The sequence below is a fragment of the Eleginops maclovinus genome, chromosome 7, assembly GCF_036324505.1.
Source record: "Eleginops maclovinus isolate JMC-PN-2008 ecotype Puerto Natales chromosome 7, JC_Emac_rtc_rv5, whole genome shotgun sequence".
Classification (NCBI taxonomy): domain Eukaryota; kingdom Metazoa; phylum Chordata; class Actinopteri; order Perciformes; family Eleginopidae; genus Eleginops; species Eleginops maclovinus.
Genome location: NC_086355.1, coordinates 16,665,493 through 16,686,420, shown reverse-complemented (window position 1 = coordinate 16,686,420; position 20,928 = coordinate 16,665,493). Strand labels below are relative to the sequence as shown.

The window sequence follows — 20,928 nt, the reverse complement described above, 5'->3', positions numbered from 1 at the left end:
ATTCTGTATAGATAAGTAACCTTAAAGCAAGGTTAAAATTAAAACAAACAGATGTTTTTTTTGTGAATTTGGAACAGGATTAATTAAGATTAAAATAAGCCCAAATATTGAGAACACTTCTTATTATCTTATGATGCAAAATGATTATTTTGAGAATATTTCTCCCCTTCTGGTGGCGATAATGGACTTCCATAGCTTTTGTATGTGATGGAGAAAAAATAAAATAACATTGTTTACAATAGCTACGGTATTGCTTTTTTTCTTTAACAACGAAAATGGACAGGTGCATACAGAAGCCAATAATAAACACAGCATAAATTCATATATATATATATATATATTTTTAAAAGTACTTACAACAAAAGGGCTAAGGCTTTTTACATTAATTATATTTTTCAATTGTACTGAGCAGTTTAATTACATTTTTTATAAAAAAAAGGAAAAAAAAGAAACTCATTATGAAATCGGTATGGCTTTATGGTATTTTACATTTTGTTTATCTCCTTGCTTCCGGGGTGTGCGTGTCCCATAACACGTCATTACGCAGCGCTTAGGGGCTATGGCGCTTCCTGACTGGATGGTAACGCTGGTTGCCACCGCATCCTTCTTCTGTTTCTTATGTTTATGTGTTCGCTACAGACGCAAAGCACAGGTGCTGTGGAGAAAGGTATTCAGCAAAATAATGGCCCGCACAGAGAAGCCGTTGTTCCGAATCGCGTGAGTATAATATGACCTTCCTTATTAAAACGTGTTTAGTTGTCATTACATTGATTCTCGCTAGCGTAGCTGAGCAACATCTAGTCGTTCTTATTCAGAGGCCGTCCCACCGGACTGTATTCCACTATTCTCCACAGTTAAGCCACTTGGCAGTCGACAAAAGTTCTATCCCTGACAATGTGGTCGAAAGCCTTTCCTTGAACGACATCAGTCACTGTTTTATTCTGCGTGCATACAAACAGCAGTCATATCTTCAAGATCGGTTTTTTGGATGTTGTTGTTTAAAGATAACATGCAGATAATTATGCAGAAATAATTTATTGTCTGGTAGAACACATTTTTTGTCAGAATCAAAACTCTGTTATGTTTTGGTGGTTTTACTATTGTAGCTAGTTAGCAGCATACTACAATTCAATGGTGGAATGTAACAAAGTATATTTACTCAAGTATTGTGCTTGAGTACAATTTTGAGATACTTGTACTTCACTTCCCATTTGATGCTACTTTATTATTCTCGAAATTAGCTCTACATTTACGATTTGTTATAAACTGATTAATGCATTAATAATCATAATCTCACATTTGTATATATTTATGATTCAGAAATGGGACACTCGGGGTAAGATGTATGAGTACTTTTAATTTTGGTAATTGAGTATATTTTGATGCCAATCATTTTGTATTTTAACTTAAGTCATATTCTAAATCTAAATATTTGACTTGTAACCGACTTGTTTTACAAATAAGTATTGCTACTTTGCTTAAGTAAAATATCGGAGTACTTTTACCACCACTGTGTATATTTGTAAACGGTTCCCTTGGGTAGGCTTGACCCGCTAGTCATTTAGAAAGAGGTTAACTTCATGTTGGGGTTAGGTTAGCATTATTAATTCTTGCTCCCACACACAATGTTTCCTAAACCTGTGAACTATTTACCAGGTACACACTCTACACTAGGACCAGACTTGGCTACTTATACTACAAGAGACAAATGAGGAAAGCCCGAGAACAGTACCCTGCTGGACACTCCACAGCTCAGCCAATGGAGTTCAATGGTAAGCAGCAGTCTGGATTTTACAGGTTACTATTTTTATACAGTGTTGCTCCTTCTCCTTGGTTTTTGTAAGAATGTTGTTGGTTCAAACCAAACACTTTGCATGTGTTGTACAGTATAAAAGTACATTATGTTATTTTCAGTGCAAATGTGATATCATTTCATTACATACTATTAATATCGTTGGTTAACTTTATCATAAACTAATAGTCTACTTCGATCATTCTAAATAAAAAGGTTCAATATTGTCCCAAATACTTAATTTTGTAATCCTTATTTGTCTACCTACAGGTATTAAAATTATTCCCATTCCGGTACTTTCTGACAACTACAGCTACCTTGTGATTGACACGGCCTCCAGTGTTGCAGTTGTTGTAGATCCTGCAGACCCTCAAAAAGTTCAGGTGAATGCCTCTACTCTCAGAAGTGTGCTTCTTTAAATACTTTTTTTTTTTTTCTTTCTGTAAGGTGCTTTTAGATCCATGAAACTCTGCAGATCCTCTGCAATTAGACATCCATGTTTGCTGAACACACTGCAAAAGAAAAAGTTCTCATCTTTTGTAGATCTCCTTGCAACACCATTTTGGTTTGAAATAAATGGTTGCTTTCAAAATCAGTTAAATTATGTAGGTTTACCACACCTCTGAAGTGCTGCCAAGGGTGAGATATCATTGTTATTTCATTCTCAGAAGTGTCCGTTACAATCCGACGAGCAACATTGCCTTTGCTGTACTGTGTCAATAGTCTGAAATATTTTGCAGCTCAAAAAGCTTTTGAATAAAGTGTTCCTGAGGTTATCTTTCATATGGTAATTGAAGGTTTGACATCACTTGTAATCTTTCAGGCAGTCCTTGAGGAAGAGGGAGTGACTCTAGAAGCAATACTCTGCACACACAAGCATTGGTGAGTTTTTTGCTATTACATGAATAATACTTAAATCTGTGGTTTGTTGTTACACTTTTATGTATAAAACCATGAGGAGAAAGGTGCAATATTTGAATGTGTCCACAACACTGGCAAACGTCTGCTTTCTGTTCTATTTACAGGGATCACAGTGGGGGAAACAAAGCACTGAAAAGGATTCACAGCTCATGCAGAGTATACGGAAACCCAACTGATAACATTCCTGGCCTCACGCAGTAAGTCACAGCTCGCACTGCTTTGCACAGAATCATCCTGTCTTGTTCTCTCTGTCAGCAATAGTAGCAGCTGACTGCACGGTGCATTATCGTGGTATGATAAACTGTTCTGCCTTCAGGGTTTATGGCCGAGGAATGTGGCTATCCTAAGCTCAACATTGTCTAAACTGCTGGACTAAAGATTGTTTCCCCCAATGATGATGTCCAATTTCCCTAGATAAACCACGACAGTAGTATTTGCGCCATTTCTTTAGATACCCGTTCTTGGCTATAGCTTAAGAATGTATTTGCTAATTAAGACAATTTCACTCAAAAGTTGAATAGGATAAAAAGGATGATGCAATGCCATTTTTGTCAGTAAACTAAAACTTGACTGGTTGGTGGAGGCAAACAACTGCAAGGTAGTAATTTTCAGTGTTTGTTTGCTTTCACAGCCCTCTCTCACACAAGGATACGTTAACAGTGGGCCGTCTGCACTTTAAAGCCCTCTTCACTCCCGGACACACAGTGGGTCACATGATCTACCTCCTGGATGGCCGGACGGTCGACGCCCCATCCAGCCTCTTCTCCGGTGACCTGGTGTTCCTCTCTGGATGTGGTGAGTAACAGAAGGGGATCCATCATAATAATTATCATACAGAACTGACAATGTGGTTCACAGAAACTTGTTTTTTTGAAATATAAAACACATGACATATAAAAGAGAACCTCTGTGGTGTTTATGTTTGATGTGGAGTCATCCTACACATAATGTGAGTCTTTGTACCAGCTAATGGGGCCACTTAATGAGGTCATAATGAATTGGCTTTTTGCTAATGCTAAGCTAAATAATGTGGATACAGTCAGTTTAAAGAAGTGCATGATGGTCTTCATGCAGAAATGAACCCTAAAAAAATAGACTTGAATATGTCATTATTTCTCTTCATTGTTTTCTATGTAGAATATTATTTAAGAACCACAAATCACCTGATAAAACAGGTAGTCAGGAGTGTGGGAGTCTAAAGGTAGAGTACTTAATAGCAGTCTATTCTATATTGGTTATTTCTATGGGAGAATCCAATATGTGCAGTGTGCAGATAACTGGTGGCTTATCTCAACTCAAGAGTAGTAGTTTAGTACAGCACCTATATGTCTTGTCGAGGGAATGCATTTTGAATTCGTAGCTCTGGCTCATATGCCTACTTTGGATGCTTATACACACAAACGCACACACACAGGTCACGAGTGCACATCACTGTCATTTCTTCTCAACACTACTATTGCGTGCAAATCTTGGAGGTACATTTTTGCTTTCAAATGTAACATGGCAGTGACAATGCTATTTCTTGTTATTACTTCATTTGTTATTACTTATATTGTTTTACTCAGCCATCCCCTAGAGGTGAACATGATTTAACTGCATGTGATCTGCAGGTCTCTCAAGACATCCTAAAAAGTACACTATTTTTTTAAAAGTCTTACATAACGTATCTGAACTATAGTATGGGTGGTCTTTTTCTGTTTCATTATGCAATATCAGCATCTTGTGTACTCTTCGGGGTACTGCAGGGGAGAGTTAGTGTTACAGGCGCATACAATCATCGCTATTAAACACAGCTTACTTTTAAAAATATATTTGCCAATGGGCAATTTATTTTACTGAAATATATATATACTGTATATATTTTTATGAATGCCTCTTAATGTAGGAATTTGTATATATGTTTGATTATGTAGTGTTTTTGTTGTCGATATTTTAACTTTTATCCCTCAGGATTGTGAGAATACAGCATTTTAATCCTCTGTCTGTATCTCACACATAAAAGATTGGCAATAAAGTTGACTTTGACTGACTTTGCTTTGCATTTGCAGTATGGATTAACAACCTTCATGACCTGGGAAATAAGTTATTTTTTCCAGCATTTGAACTATTTAAAGTATTTAGATTTTAAAGTGCGATCCCCTAAATCATACAGTTTGCCGTCTAAGGCTTAATGAAACACATAACCTGTTAAGTTAAGATTAGTAAATACAACCTGTTCTTGTTTTCAGGGAGAATGTTTGAAGGCAGTGCCACAACAATGCTGTCATCTCTGGACACGGTCGCCTCCTTAAGTGATGAAACTTTATTATGGCCTGGTAGGAACATTTTCTCAGAGGGATTAAAATGTGTCAGTGTTTGTGGGATATAGATGTTTAAAGGTGTTGCTCTGGCTTCATTTCTGTACCTTGATTGTCATTTTTTACATAGAAGGCTTTTGGGGGACTCAAAATGTAAACGTTTAAGTGTTGTTGTTCATGTAAGCTTGATATTTGTTTCTGTGTGCACTGGCTTTTCCTCAGGTCATGAATATGCTGAGGACAACCTCCTGTTTGCTGCTGAGGTCGAGCCTCGTAACACTGCCAGGGAAAACAAATCTCAGTGGGTGCTGCTGCAGCGGGCCCAGAAGCTGTGTACGGTGAGAATGATCTATCACCTTTGTTATGCCTCTGTAGCACGCCATCCCAGAGAGGATTCATGTTGTCCAGCACCTGGAAAGAAAGCTTTATCACCTGCTTTCACAGCGCTGTTCTCCTGTGCTCTCACACTCGAGTCTCATCTGCGATGCAGTCTGCAGCAGAGCAAAGGTTCACTGTTGAGTGAAGTGCCTATCCAGAATTTAGATGAGTTTTTATCTGCCATCTATACAGCATGGCACTAGAGGCAGTTTCACACATTGGTAATAGAAGGACTTTTCCGTAGCAGATATTTTGACTTGTCATAGCAGGAAAATCAAAGGTGTTACTAATAACATTAACAATGGTTCTGTTAGGTTCGAGTGTCCTAATAAGCTGTGACAGTGAGACAGCATGCACAACGCCAGCCGTCGTTGATTTAATAATTACATCTGTGCTTTCACCCACAAGTGACATGTTAACAAATTAGCTCTTCTTGCTCTTTGACTGGGCTTCTTTTGCTGGAGATGAATGAGAGCTTTACATTCGAAAATATGATGGCAAATTCCTAGTAAAACTTGATTTAACTCCTTGTTTACCTGTTTTTAACTTTAGTTCGTTAGAGTTTTTTTGATCAGTTTTGGCATTCGTTAAATTCATAAAATGGAAAGTTAAAAGGTGATTTATTGTTTATTGTGTGGCGTTTTGCTGCAAGGCAGAGATGCAGAAATGCAAAGCCGTGTTGGTTTCAGTTGGCAGGAATCACCTGGTACAAAATCCTGTTCTGTGAATGAATGACACACTGTATGAATCACTGAGACTATCCTCATCAATTTTGAGGAGGGATTCTTTTGACAAGCTCTTTATTTTTAGAGTCCCTCCACTATCGGAGATGAGAAGCAGTACAATCCTTTCTTGCGGAGCCAATCTGAGGACCTCCATCAGGCCCTGGGCGTCCAGCAGTTCCAGGATGAGGACTGGACCCAGTTCAGGGCAAGGGTGCTGGAGGAGCTGCGAAAACGCAAAGACCTCTTTAACAGGAGATAGTACTGGAAACATTAAGCAGCTAAACACCTGGACTGGACAGTGGTACAATGTGAAGCTGAGGTACTGAACTGAAAAGGCTAAGTATGTTTAGAATGACTCCTTTTGTAATTTTAAGGGGCATTAAGTAATTTGTTGAGCTTTTATCAATCTAAATCAGACCACTAAGAACCTATTCATTATTACATAATACTTTTCAATAACCTCCTCTCCACATACTGTATTTTATGCTAATTTTGTGATTATAAACAAAACATGTATTGTTTCTTTAATTCAAAGACCTAAATAGTAATGTAAGTGTGCATGAGTAACTTTTAGTTATGTGAGGTACAAGCACATTTTTGATTACTGTGTGTGAAACGGGTCTGGATTCTACATGGGTTACTTTTATTTTAAGGGCAAGTAGAATATTGTTTTTAAATCCTACATATACATCCTACATATACAGTGTTGCAGGAGGGTCACTATTCCATGGATGTTGTAATTTTTGTATTTGAGTGTTTGTGAATATTTAATTTTGGTACAGTTAATTTAAGAAATTACAAACACCGTTTGCTGTTTACTGTTAGTTTGTAATAGAACGTTGTACAGTAGAACGTCAGTACACTTTTATGTGAATTTTTGTTTTATGAAGAGCTTTTTAAAAGTTAACTTAAATCTTCAAAGTGATGCTGACACTTATGCTTTACAATGCATGTGATTAAACTACTAGCCTTGTGTTTTTTTTCATTTTTGGCCCCCACAAGATGTAGAACACATGCTTTCCACTTTTGCTGAACCAGTTGTTCCACATTTAGAATTGTATTTGTAATTGTAAGTGTTCATATTGCACAGCGTGAACATGATCAGCAATAAATGTGATAGATTTGATCGCCTCGTATTGATATGGATCAGACATGACTGAATGGCGGTTAAAAAAATGATTTTCTTTTTATGTCAACCTTCGGAATATAGATAATTAAATGTACAGGGTGATTTTCAATCAAGCAATTGTAGGCATGAGCTATGTTCTGCAATCACTTCCCACTGTTGATAAAAATGTGTAATAGTAAGTCGGTGATGGAAAGACCTTTAATTTTTTTGTAGAATCGGTTTGACCTTGACTGTGGTAATCGGTTCAGAAAGAATCTTTTTATAGCCAATTTGAAAACCAAAATTGTACATATTATTTTCATATATTTAAGGATTTATTATACTGTGACAATACAATGGACAAATTATTTCAGTATAATAAACAATCTTCTTCCTACACACAGGAAAATATTTCTCTTCTGTTTTTTCTCAATTTCTATTTATGATGGAAATGTAATGCAGCTTCTGTTTGGGTGGAGATGGGCCACAATGCAGAAGAATACAACCTCTAAACCTTTGAGGAGCTGTGAACGCTTTTCAGATTCCTCTGCTGCTCCGGCAGTAGGGCACGTATCAAAGCACCTTGTCCCCTGGTGATAGTTGACTAAAATGTTTTTCTGTTTGTTTGATGCAGATTCCCATCTTATTTGCATATGTTTGAGTTATGAATACCACCGCATGGGAGACTGTTTTACTTCAGGTTACGTTTTAATGAGGAAATATGAAAGTAAACTCCTTCATTAGATCTGTGTATGTGTTATTTGTCGTCTTTATGAGTGTTCAAGACTGACAGCTGAGTTATTTTTCCCAATCGTATCAACTTCCCTAAACTCAAATAAGGGAATAACCTACTTTATGCACATGCCAGAGATGCCTTGGAGAAAAAAAATCCATTGACAAAGCCGTGTGATAAAATGGAATAACAAAAACTAAATATTTTTTGTCCTGCGTCCACCTAAGTGGCCCCAGACACAGCATATTAAAACAGTATAATGGCAGCATTTTAATCCCTTTGTAAAGTCTAAACCCGTGATCAACTCATCAGCAGTAGCCTTAGGTATTAGCTCCTGAAACTCACAGACTCTTAATACTATTAGAAATACATTATATAAGAACATTATTAAAAACAACCTTAACCAGAAAATATTGCACTAAGAGACCATCAATGAATGTGCAGTCCAAGTATAATGTCCCATGTTATGTAGGTCAATGTATATTTCTATTTTTCCCATTCTATTTGATTGAAATTCCCAAATAAAAATTTAAAAAACATTTTGATGGAAGCAATCATTAGTTCAACTAGTAACACCTGTGCTTTTCCTGCCTTAAAAGGTCAACATATTTAGTGTTGAAAGGCTAATAACAGATGCCATTTAAATCAAAAAGCATTATGAATAGGGTAGCACATACAATTACTTTACAAGATAATAGCAAACTAGTAGTGTCATTTAAGTGATTAGTTTAATGTTTGTTTTAATTTTGCTTAAAAAAACATTTAACATTTAAGATATAATTGTTTAGTATTTTAACTTTTTACAGAGTTTTTACAGGACCACATTGAGTAGCAATTGTTTATATGTTTAACAATGTCTTATTAAATATCAATGATCTTGACATTGATGGAACATTTTGACGGATGGAACATCTCAACAGTTGAATTATCTGCAAACACACACAAGAGACAAGGCTGTTTAAATTACTGTTGTCTTATTGGTTGTTCTATTCGTTTTCAATCATAGGAAAACGAAATATTAATGTTCCTTTTAAAAACGATATTGTTATGTATATATTGGTATCAATTGATCAATTCATTCAAAGTTTAAAAAAATGTTTCTTTTTTTTTTACAATACGTCTTTATAATCTCCACTCCGTTTCACACCGACTGGATCCGCTCCGTGCTTTTATTCTGATAACGTCAACGTCACAAGCCGGAAGTCGATACGGAAGTATTAACAAACAGCTACAGGTTTAGTTTTCAGGCAGCTCTTGTCTGTCACAAATTAAAGCTTCTCTGTCAATATGTTGAAGGCGGTTATTTTAATTGGAGGCCCCCAGAAAGGTGAGAACAACACAACTCCTTCCTGTGGTATTTTCAGAGTCAGCTGTGCTAGGTTAAAGCGAAGCTAGGTGGCTAATACCAACAAGACCTCCACTGACCCGAGGAGCTTGTTTATATCACTGACGTGGCGTTGTTTGTGTGCGGGGACCGCACTGACCTAATAGCCTAATCGCTTCATGATAACAACCTTCAATTACACTGATAAATTAACAACACTGACTATACACGTATAATTTACAATTATGTTGCTGTTTATACCATGCCTACTATTATTATTTGCTCATTTAATCTCCTTGTAGAGCAGGGGTGTCCAAACTACGGCCGGGGGCCAAAATCGGCCCTTGGCCCGCAGCAAATGCTAAAGGTATGGTGCTTTTCTTCTTAATTACATACATTTAAAAATATAATACACAGTATTCATGTGTTTATCAGCCACATTTTCAAATTAATTCAGTCAATTAAAGTTGATGAACAAAAGTCCAATAACATATTTACATAACAACCCTGAAAAATATCTTTCATATTCCCTCTTATTATCAGCAATCTGAGGCTTCTGTTGTAAGGGATGAGCTGCCATCAAAATAAAGGAAACCCTACGCTACCCTACCCTAAACTGTGATATATTTTGGTATATTCAATTATTCAGCATCATTCGCCTACATTTGATTGATTTTGCTAACTTAGAACTTAACTTAAGTGGCAATATACCTCTCCTCTAGTGAGGGGCCCCAGCCCTTCATGTCTTTTTCTAAATATGGTCCTCAGTGAAAAAAGTTTGGACACCCCTGTTGTAGAGCCATTATCTCCTGTTGAGTGAACGTAATCCCATTTAAAAATACTTTTTTAAAGATCATTTACTACAGGAATGCGTTCAATAAGACGTGTTATCTTTTCGTTATGACACGCTCTTCAGTTCGGCATAAATTCAGTTCATACATATTCAGTAATGAATACTGTAGCGACAAAACTCCCTATGAGTTCTGCCGCTGAGAGGCTAAAAGTTGCTCTTCGCTGTGGCGTGCTCCATAGAAGAATCCGTAATCAGTTTAAGTTCATGGTGTTTAATAGTAAATGTAAAGCAAGTGGAGCTTTAACAGGAATGATGTTTTAAATAAAATAAGACATGGCATCCTGTCTCTTGTAGTTCAGGACTGATCTGTGTCCATACAAGATACTGTTGGTGCATGCTAGAAACATTGAGTAAAATAGGATCTGCATTGTAATCTGATTTGCAAGTAATCCCGAGTAATCCGACATTGCTTTCCAGGCACAAGGTTCAGGCCCCTGTCATTTGAAGTGCCCAAACCCTTGTTTCCTGTAGCTGGTGTGCCCATGCTGCAGCATCACATTGAAGCATGTGCCAAGGTAAAAGACCCTGCAATACATGTGTTATGAGAATGAGCTTTTCTCAATGTAATGTACAGTGTAGGGTGATAGAGGATGCTTAACAAGACTGTTTAAGGGTTACATTATTATATATGCACGTGAAATATTGTATTACATTATACCAGTGTTTGGGGTTTTACTTGAATTGATCCAAATAGAAGTTAGTCAATATGATAATTATTTTTTTGTGTTATAAGGTACCGAATATGAAGGAGATTCTGCTCATCGGCTTTTATCAACCAAATGAAGAACTGAACAGATTCCTGTTAAATGCACAGCAGGAGTTTAAAATCTCCATCAGGTAAGAAAACAAAGCTCTTAGTCTTACTTTAAGTAAGTACAGGCATACAGTAACACTTGCATAATGAGCGTTTATAGCTATGACATATGCTTTGTTCTACTAAGGTTTTTAGTCTTATAAGGACATTTGCACAGTGCATTATTTTTAATACACCTCATTTTTTTTTTAAACATGGTAACACTTTCTATGACTCCCATGTCTATAATAAATGATATGCATACTGTTGGGACACCCAATATCTCTGTGGTTCGAGCTGTGTTTCCGCTGCCACATATGCAGGTTTGACACACGAGCCCTCAGAAGCATTAGGCAACGTCATCCCCTCTGTGTTCCCATTTCAATATTAAAAACACTCTCTGGCCACAAAAAAAAAGTCTTTAAGAAACACGTACTTTTTATAAAGGTATAGTTATAAGCACTCATAAATGAAAATGTGTGATGACAATAGTCATCACACACATGGTAAATAATTTTTGATCGAATTATAAGGTCAAGTATAATAATACTTCATAATAATATGAATTGTCAGTCACTGTCATTTTTTCAAAGTAAAAATAGTTGTGTAATACAAGTAGGCAGTGGTGGGAGAAATATTTAGATGTTATACCTAATTTAAAAAAAAACTTCAAAGTTGTACTTAAATACAAAACTTACACCGCAAGTAGACGCAAAGTTGTAATATACTATAATCCAGAATTATGAATATTTACTAATTCCTTTTTCCAATGTTTATACGATGCTGCTGCGGTTTGCTCTACTTCCTGCCTCTGCACCACAGGTATCTGCAGGAGTATGCAGCCCTTGGCACCGGAGGGGGCATCTATCACTTCAGAGATCAGATTGTGTCCGGCAGTCCAGAGGCTTTCTATGTTCTGAATGCTGATGTTTGCTCAGCGTTTCCTCTCGCAGAGATGCTGAGTTTCCAGAAGGAGCATGGAGAACCAAACAGCTGTGTTATCCTGGGGACAACGGTGAGACTCATAGAACTTGTTAGATCTGGTAAAAGTAAAACTCCAACACGTTTTTCTTTCTGTTATTCATTCTGCTTAGCTTGCTGAATACAATGAAATATGAGTTCTGGCTTCTAGGATGACAACATTTGATGTATCCTAAATTCCATTTTCCAGGCAAACAGAAAGCAATCCATGAACTACGGCTGTATTGTTGAAAACGAAACGACAAATGAGGTTTATAACTCTTCTTGTCTTCTTTCTTTAAATAGTCACTCATTACTGTTTCACCTTAAAATAACAAGAACTCTTCCTTTTCATTCAGGTCTTGCATTATGTGGAAAAGCCGAGCACTTTTGTGAGTGATATCATAAACTGCGGCATATACCTCTTCACCCCAGAAATCTTCCAGCATATCGGTGCGGTCTTCCAGAAGAACCAGCAGGACATGTTGTTGTGAGTTGAAGCTCTCCATCATGGGGATCTGTGTCTGGGAATGCATGTGAACATCATTTATTGCATTTCTTTGCTTTCTCTTCATTTGTCCTTTCCTTCCCTTCTCATCCCTGCCATGATTACTGTTTGCTCACACAATCATCAGATATCCATACGATGGGTAAGTCGAGACACCTAGGCTCCATGGTGTAGTGATAGAGCTTTTTAGTGTATGGTGTGAGCTGTAGAACCAAGGGTAAGGCTGAAATTGCACAGGCTGCTATGTGAATGTTTGTGTGCCCTCTTGGTGTGCCCCTTTTTTTCGTCCAAGTATGCATCTCCCATTTTGCCCGAGGCTTGTTTTTGTTTATTTACTTACTGTGTGTTTTGGCACATTTTTGTGTTTGAAACTTACTCTACAGGATCTTTGTGTGTTGGAGGGTAATAGGGAATAGTTCCATAAGTATGTGCTTATTTACTTTCAATCAGAGAGCTAGATGAGATGAATCCACTCTCAAATCTTATTTATAAATATGAAGCTACAGCCAGCAGGCGGTTTTAGCTTAGCTTAGCATGGAGACTGGATATAATGAATTAGCTAGCCTGCCTCTGTCCGTAGGTAACAAATTCAAGATAATCAACATTTGAACCGACAAACAGTCCGTCACATTATATTTTTTATTCTTCAGTTTTTGATTAGGTTAAACAAATGACATATATGTGCTTTTAGAAAGATTTTGTTAACTGTGGATCGTGCCAGGCTAACTTTGCCTTGTTTTCGTGCTACGTCATGCTAACTGGCAGCTGGCGTTAGCTTTATATTTAATGTAGGGCTGGGTAATATATCCTTATTATATTGATATTGTGATATGAGACCAGATATCGTCTTATATTTGTTATATCCCATTATCATTCATTGTGATAGGCTTTATCTTTTCCTGGTTTTAAAGGCTGCATTAGAGTAAGTTAATATCCAGAACTAACCAGACTGTTCTTTTGGTTCTATTTTTTGCGTTTACTGGCTTAGTCATTGTATTCACATCCACATTAACATTTACTTAACTTACATCATCACAATATTGCTAAAAAGATACTTTATATTATTCATATCTCCCAGCCCTAATTTTTCATCTAACTGTCAGTAAGCAAATACGATGTTCCCGAAATGATAAAGGTTTGAAGACGAAAGTCTGATGCGATATCTATATTTGTAAAAGGTCAAAAACCAACATACTTTGACCGATCGTAGCTTGCTCTCCTGAGTTTAAAACTCTGCATCCTGCGTTTTTTGTCACTCTCTTTTCATGTTTTTAAGGACAAGCATTTAACTGAACTGCCTTCCTCATATCTAGGTTTATATTCTTTAACATATCCCTGTTGTTATTTTCGGTTAGCTAGCAAAACCTAATAAGATAGCTTGCTGTTTGTGAAACTTTGTTACATGGCTACCATTAAGAATGAAGTAATGCTTGTGTGTATTTATTTCTTTGTTCATTTGCTACACTTCCTGTCAATGTGCATGTGGCTGCACACTGGTAACTCACAGGAGTCATAAAAAGTCATGGGATTACTATATGGATTTTTATTTGTGTAAATATTTGGATTTGACACGTTTCCCTTTTTTATGTTTTCGATGCTCACTGTGGTGTAATGCACCTAGCATTTGGCACCCCAAGGACACTTGAAATATATTACGAAAAGGTCAAGCAACGCTGTGCATAATTCACCTGCCTAACATCAATAGCACTTAAATCAAGCTGGGCACTGAATCAGCGAAACTGTTGAACTCATCAGAGATGCTTGATAGAAAATAAGATGGGTTATACTGCAAAATCTCTAGGGGACGACTTTGCCTCTAACCACATCCCCTCCTTTTTGGTAAAACTTCGATTATGGGTGCGCTCCTTTTAAAATATTCTTTTCATCAATATTTAAAACTGTTTCATCTAGGGGCTCTCACAATACACTATGCCAGAGACCCTGATTAATATGGAGCACATACTCTCTTCTACTTAAGTTTTGGATCACCACTAGGTAATAAGCCCAGCACTGACACCATCAAAGTTAGCATCATGATGCATTTTAACTAACTGAACTCAATTTATTCTGGGGTGGGGGATGGATTGTAGGGCAATAAATTCATGATTTCTTTTAGGCTTTAGCAAAACTTTGGAAATAATGATGCCACTTGGTTGCTTCTGCACATACATATTTAGAAATATCAAAGAGTAGTCTACTAATCGTGGGGTAGTGATAGAGGATCATTTGTTAGCCTCAACTGGATCGTATCATTGGAAATAAAACATGGAGGTATCATGATAGACATTTCTGTTTTGATAACAATATGCACATTGTAACAGAAAGGTTGATGTACTTGCAGAAGTTCTTGATTGAGTGAGCCAGTACTTTCACTAAGTCGAGCTTTTTCATTCATAGAGAGTATGAGATAGGATTTACCCACTTGCAAATTTACTTGCGAATCAGGGTAGATATTGGCTGTTAAAGTGGGGCAAAAGGAAAACAAGTTCATCCTCAATTCTTTAAGTATTATTGTTTTACTTTCACCCTCTGTGGTACAACACATTATAATACAACACTGAATATTTATAGTTCAAAGATAGTTTGGGAGAATGGTCCCAACTGCTCTCAGTGTGTCTCATTGTCTGCTTAGTTTTTCACCTACGTTCACTTTAGGGCCACGTTTAATGTGAAATCTTGTGCCTTTGAAACGAAAAAACATGTTTTAATAGAAAATATTGTAGTGGCTGAGGTTAGCTTCGATGTTGCAGTATAATGGCACCAAAATAACCGCAATATTCAGTTAATATTACATTTTCTGTTTACATCCCATCTCTATCTTGGATCTCTAACCCCTAACCCTCTGCACAACATTGTTTTTTTTTTTAAATAAATGTGGCCCCAAGCCCTGGTTTGTGACTCAGTGCCATAAACTGATGATGTGTCTCCTGCAGAGAGGAGCCAACCAACGGCTGGCACCGGGCAGAGGCCATCAGGCTGGAGCAGGACATTTTCACTGCCCTGGCGGGACAGGGCAAGCTCTACGTCTATAAAACCCTCAGCTTCTGGAGCCAGATTAAATCTGCAGGGTGAGTGCTCATGTCATAAATGCTGCCACATCCAACAGCACATAAATTTGTTTTTGTGACAACACTGAAGCCTTCGAAAAGCTTAGAGAGGAACGGAGACATTGGACTGTAAATCATATCAGGTTAAATCAAATTTGACATAGTTGGCGAGTATTATTAATTATTCTTAAGCAAATCACAATTCATACTTTATACGTTGTTTCTTGTAACACCTATTGAGAGCCTATATTTCGATGCTATCTAAAAAATAATTTGTTGTTTTCGTATTTGATTCCTAGATCTGCAATTTACGCTAGTCGGTTGTACCTCAACCAGTATCACACGACTCATCCTGAAAGACTGGACTCAGATAAGGAGGGGGGACCTAAAATAAGTGGTAAGAATTATTACACTTTATTTCATTTAGCTGAGACTTTTATCCAATAAGTGCAATAAAGATACAAAATTAGAACAGAAAGAATACTGCGAGTACATTTGCTTTTAATAGGTCAAACCATTTTGAGTGCTAGTGCATTAGCTTCAAATAAACCTCAGTCTTCCCCTTTTTTCTTGGAGACAAATCTATTCATACTTTCTCTCACTTTCCTAGGTAATGTCTATATTCATCCTACAGCAAACATCGACCCCACTGCTATGGTTAGTGTCCTTATTCATTGTGTTGCACTTTACACCTTAAATAAATATACATGAACAGAACATCCTTTTGTGTAAAATATGTAGCTTTTCGCGGTTAAAGAAAAGAAGGCAAACACAGGTGTATCCAAGCGTTTTCTTTCCTGTTCTTGCTCCAGCTGGGCCCCAATGTTTCGATTGGCACAGGAGTAACAATTGGTGCTGGGGTCAGAGTTCGGGAATCCGTCATCCTTCATGGTGCAACTCTACAGGTGAGCATTTGTAAACAGTTTCCTATCACTGGCCAAAAATGACCAGCCAGGGTGTTCTGCCGCACAGGGCTGGGATTTGAGATGCATGATAGAATTGTATCCTCCGCCGCACTATTTGGTGCTCGGTCATCCACTGCTGTGCGCCGTAGGTTATTTCTGACTTGAATTGATGATGCCATTTTCGTCTGTTCACCACACAAGATGAACCAACTCTAATTGTTAAGATAGGTTAAAAGTTTTGCTAAATGAGCAGCTAAACAGCCTTTGCCAGAATGATTCACTTCCCTCACCGTATAACTTTATATGATAAAACAGGTGCTGTTTATTTAGAAGAGCAGCTCAACCAACAAACTGTCCTTGTAGGAACTATGCAATGAAAGCCAATAAGTCACCTGCAGTCTGAACTCATTTTAGAGGCACCCGGCCATCATTGGAGACATGGGATTAAATTATGCAAGCCTCCAAATCGTTAAAAATGACATTTTTGTGAGCAGCAAGGGCAACAATATTTCCTGTTTGACACAAGAGCTTGAAGATTAATTCTAGCCAAGTCACTATTGAAGGGTGGATAATGTTTCTAATAAAATGTTAGGATGTCCCCATGAGTGAATGGGCAGATCAATTTGCTCACCTCACTTGAGTTTCGATTAATTCCAACTTGAGTATTAAACATGTTGATTAGACTGTTTTTCTTTTGTTGGGACAGTATCTAACACAGCACGTAGGAACACCTGAAGCTCTTCAATTTTTCCTTCATGATCTACACGTCATCATACAGTAAAGGATTGATTTTTAAAAATGTTTAACCACAGATGTGTTCTGTTTAATCGTTGTTCCATAGGATCACTGCTGTGTTTTGAACAGCATTGTAGGATGGGACAGCACCATTGGCAAGTGGGCCCGAGTAGAAGGAACCCCTAGTGACCCAAACCCAAATGATCCCTTCGCAAAGATTGACAGCGAGACACTCTTCAGAGAGGGGAAACTCACACCCTCTATTACTATTCTCGGTAAGCATGCTCTGACCTTTTTATGTTCTTGACAGAAATGAAAAGAAAGTGGTAAATGAGAGATCTGCTTTCATTTTTTGAAATAAGCTTGCTTAGACCATGGGTTATATACCGGTATATGTCCAAGCATTTGTCTAAAAATAATTGTTATTTGACACGTGTCATATTTGTCATATTGGTCTGTACTTTTTGCTGTAATAATCGGCTCAAAAAATCTACCGGAAGCATAACTGAGTTATACACGTGTCATTGTTTCTGTCTATAACTTTAAGTGTGCATTGTTTAACCATTTTTCCACTTTAGTTCCCATAGAAAGAGGATCTTTGTCTATTATTTTCAGTTATTTCTTTGATTTTATGTGAATTGTATTACAGTTGTACCTCTAAGGGTTCATTTTCTTCTTTCAAAACAAACCAGAAATGTAAAACACCTGAAATTATAAACGGCCAGGAGCGCGTGTGTAAACTGAAATATAAGGTCTAATTTCCTGCTAAGACTAAACACAGCCTTGGCTTTTCTCCTCAGGTTGTAACGTAACCATCCCTTCTGAGGTCATTATACTCAACTCGATCGTCCTACCACACAAAGACCTCAACCGCAGCTTCAAAAACCAAATTATTCTCTAGTTAATCTTACTCGGGGTCTCTGTCCACTTACTGTCTGTGATGAAGGATGCTGCTGGACACGCACCGCCCCTGCCCCCTGAATTACTGTATATAAGACGTCAAATATGAAGATATGGGGCGCTCATTTAATAGTTTTGAAAAATAGTTTTTTATATTTGTCCTTCAGCCCTTTATGCATCACTGGGTGTCAGCAGCATTAGAGAGAGGCTAATCAAGCATGTTGATTCACCTTGAAAAGTGCTGTCTTGCCAGAGGATTACATTGTTTTTTCATTAACTTTACCAAACTGTAAAATGACTGCAGAAACTAGTGTAATATATTTCTTAGATGTAATATGATGTTTAAAAAAAAGTGTATAGACAACTACGCTCTGTTTTTCTCAAGGGCATCCATGACAAACTTGAGACTTGTTACTTGAGTGTGTGAAAAGGAATTATTAGGGAATAGAAATCCCTGGCTACTGACTGTGGTTAATTTTTAGAGGTGATTATTTGTGTAGAGGTCTTGATTAAAACCGTTAACCATCTTCATTGTTTGTATCGAAAATTGACTACCAGCTAAATAAATCAGCGGGCCCGAGATTTACGTTGCAATCAAGTGATGTTGCTTTTTTAAAATGTGAACTAAGCAGGGGGCCTGGAGACTGCTATATAAGCAGCAACAGAAGATGCTTAAATTGTGCATCTGCAATCACTGGAGGAACTGCTTCAATTTATGGATACAGCACATTAACATTTACTTATTAAGCCCTCGAGTACTCATGATCACTTCAGCACTTTTGTTCCAATTATTGCGAAGAGCGTGTCTATTAAGAAGCCATTTAAATTGGGATACAGGAACTGCAGAATTATATACTTAATCAAGTCTATTCACAAACTACCCTCCAGTGACAGGGGGGGGAAACAAGTTAATGTAAATGTTTTGTTAATCGATTTTTTTCCAGAATCTACATGTAGGTGCCTGTGTTTTCCATTGATGATTCAGGTGCCTTGATGCTTCAAAAAGCAATGCCTCATGCCAGTCTAAGGGCTTGTCATTGAAGGGTTTTATCCTCTTTGTGGCATGGTAATTAATTAGCTAAAACCTCCACGCTCCTCACATGAGAAGCAATCCTTTCAACAAAAAAAAAGTCATTAGATATAATTGGCTTCCACTCACATATTTTTAGATTTTAGCTTCTCTGTTCCCTTAATTTTCGTGATATATTATTTTGTGGGGGGGGGGGATTGTTATTTTTATCTATATTCTAATTGTAAAATGCATTGTTTTTACATGACATTAGAGTTTCAATGATACCAATAATATAAATGTTCTAATTTGAAATGTGTATTATACCTTATGGTCTGAGGCTTTGTATTGACAGGCCCTGAATTATAAGTCTGAGTGATAACAGGGAAGAAGGTTGCTCATATAGAATAAAAGTACATGTGACACCTTTCTTTTAGTGAGTAATACAAATTAATGGATGGCAATGGTAACAATAGTCATTTTTGTAATCTGAAGAGTCAAGCTGAGGAGAAGTGTGAATCTTGTCAAGTATGCAGGGTAATCTAAGTAAATATGGTGTATGGAGAATTCATTATTCAAAGCTTCCTTTCTGTTTTACCTGAGTGCAGTATATCAAATAAATGTCTGAATCTAGAGTGTACCACATAATACAAATTAAAATGCCTATTTGCACTGCATCGTGATATCTATGATTATTGCCTACACTATATTTTTGGTGCAATGTCTTAACTAATCTTAACAGGAAATACTGCCAATTATTTTCAGTGAAGAACAAACTGAGACACAATCATCTCTGTTAAATGCTTTTGAGACGTTTCAGAAAAAATACAATTTCCAGTCGACACAAGTAGTGTTGTAATAAATTTTATTGCTCATTGATAGATCAAATATAAATGGTCTGTGACTTTAACAGAGACAATCAGGGAATACTCATTAAAATGCATATCCAATGTAAGGCAAGACAAAGACATGATGAAGCAGTCGGATCTATTTGACACAATAACGTATAGAAGGATTTCTTGAAGGGCAGCAGGATAAGACTGAATCATTCTGAAGGTTCCCATAACATATTAGCTACTCATTTCAGGCTTTTACACTAACAGCTGCCCTAGTCTGACAAACCATTGTTGTGCCACGGCTTTCGTTTAAACACAGGGCAGTCGGGATAATATAACAGGCCTCCTGTAAGTGAAGCGTGAGGAAAGCCAAAGTGTCGCTATTAGCCTGTGAAAAGTCTCCAGTGCCTGGATGCTTCCTGCTTCTAACAGGAATCTCTGCTGAGGACACATGTTCAAGTTATGAGTTGATCAGAGGGCATTAGGATGTGACAGTTAAAGGCATTGCTTAACTAGAAAGGGAAATGAGGGCACACAACTAGCCAAGATGTTTGTGCATTTTTTCATTAGTACCTGATTTAGAAAACTTCTGCTGCTATATTTCAGGATGTAGTCATACACAAATTGAGAAACATACTGTATACACCTCTGGGGTAATGGGACATGGTCACACAGGTGATGCTAACTTTCCAATATTATCTCCCCAAACAAAATAAGACCAAAATAAACCAAAAAACAGCTGCAGTGGTCATTGTAACATACCAAAAGGTAGGTAGGTAGGTAGGTAGGTAGGTAGGTAGGTAGGTAGGTAGGTGTGTGTGTGTGTGTGTGTGTGTGTGTGTGTGTGTGTGTGTGTGTGTGTGTGTGTGTGTGTGTGTGTGTGTGTGTGTGTGTGTGTGTGTGTGTGTGTGTGTGTGTGTGTGTGTGTGTGTGTGTGTGTGTGTGTGTGTGTGTGTGTGTGTGTGTGTGTGTGTGTGTGTGTGTGTGTGTGTGTGTGTGTGTGTGTGTGTGTGTGTGTGTGTGTGTGTGTGCTTATGGGCGAAGGTCCAGAGATGTTTCCACCTGAGAGAAAAGGTGGAGGTTTGCTTGTCTGTAAACTGAAAG

The 20,928-nt window shown here is 37.4% G+C and overlaps 2 protein-coding genes across 3 annotated transcripts; both read left to right on the top strand.

Moving 5' to 3' along the window:
• The first annotated feature begins 559 nt into the window (after nucleotides 1–559).
• Nucleotides 560–7,620, top strand: pnkd (PNKD metallo-beta-lactamase domain containing). The gene is made up of 9 exons (XM_063887453.1): nucleotides 560–717; nucleotides 1,657–1,772; nucleotides 2,063–2,175; nucleotides 2,616–2,674; nucleotides 2,818–2,910; nucleotides 3,345–3,508; nucleotides 4,942–5,028; nucleotides 5,233–5,348; nucleotides 6,199–7,620. The coding sequence occupies exons 1-9, from the start codon at nucleotides 560–562 to the stop codon at nucleotides 6,370–6,372; spliced, it is 1,080 nt and encodes a 359-aa protein (XP_063743523.1). The 3' UTR covers nucleotides 6,373–7,620.
• Nucleotides 7,621–9,128: 1,508 nt separating this feature from the next.
• On the top strand, nucleotides 9,129–19,665 carry gmppaa (GDP-mannose pyrophosphorylase Aa). 2 transcript variants are annotated; one of them, XM_063887450.1, is made up of 13 exons: nucleotides 9,129–9,281; nucleotides 10,549–10,646; nucleotides 10,865–10,968; nucleotides 11,747–11,939; nucleotides 12,096–12,155; nucleotides 12,244–12,374; nucleotides 12,520–12,534; nucleotides 15,326–15,460; nucleotides 15,739–15,836; nucleotides 16,050–16,096; nucleotides 16,252–16,344; nucleotides 17,186–17,354; nucleotides 17,880–19,665. In XM_063887450.1, exons 1-13 carry the CDS (start codon nucleotides 9,242–9,244, stop codon nucleotides 17,978–17,980), a joined length of 1,284 nt encoding a protein of 427 aa, XP_063743520.1. In that variant the 5' UTR covers nucleotides 9,129–9,241; the 3' UTR covers nucleotides 17,981–19,665. The 2 variants fall into 2 exon arrangements, with proteins under 2 accessions (XP_063743520.1, XP_063743522.1); XM_063887452.1 differs by lacking the exon at nucleotides 12,520–12,534.
• Nucleotides 19,666–20,928: the final 1,263 nt, after the last annotated feature.

Excerpts from the sequence above, each read along its gene's own strand:
- pnkd (XM_063887453.1), top strand. The coding sequence starts at position 560 with ATGGCGCTTCCTGACTGGATGGTAACGCTGGTTGCCACCGCATCCTTC. Across the intron at positions 718-1,656 it reads AAGCCGTTGTTCCGAATCGC|GTACACACTCTACACTAGGA; the intron begins GTGAGTATAATA and ends ACTATTTACCAG. Across the intron at positions 3,509-4,941 it reads GGTGTTCCTCTCTGGATGTG|GGAGAATGTTTGAAGGCAGT; the intron begins GTGAGTAACAGA and ends TCTTGTTTTCAG.
- gmppaa (XM_063887450.1), top strand. The coding sequence starts at position 9,242 with ATGTTGAAGGCGGTTATTTTAATTGGAGGCCCCCAGAAAG. Across the intron at positions 15,837-16,049 it reads GGGGGGACCTAAAATAAGTG|GTAATGTCTATATTCATCCT; the intron begins GTAAGAATTATT and ends TCACTTTCCTAG. Across the intron at positions 16,097-16,251 it reads ACATCGACCCCACTGCTATG|CTGGGCCCCAATGTTTCGAT; the intron begins GTTAGTGTCCTT and ends TTCTTGCTCCAG.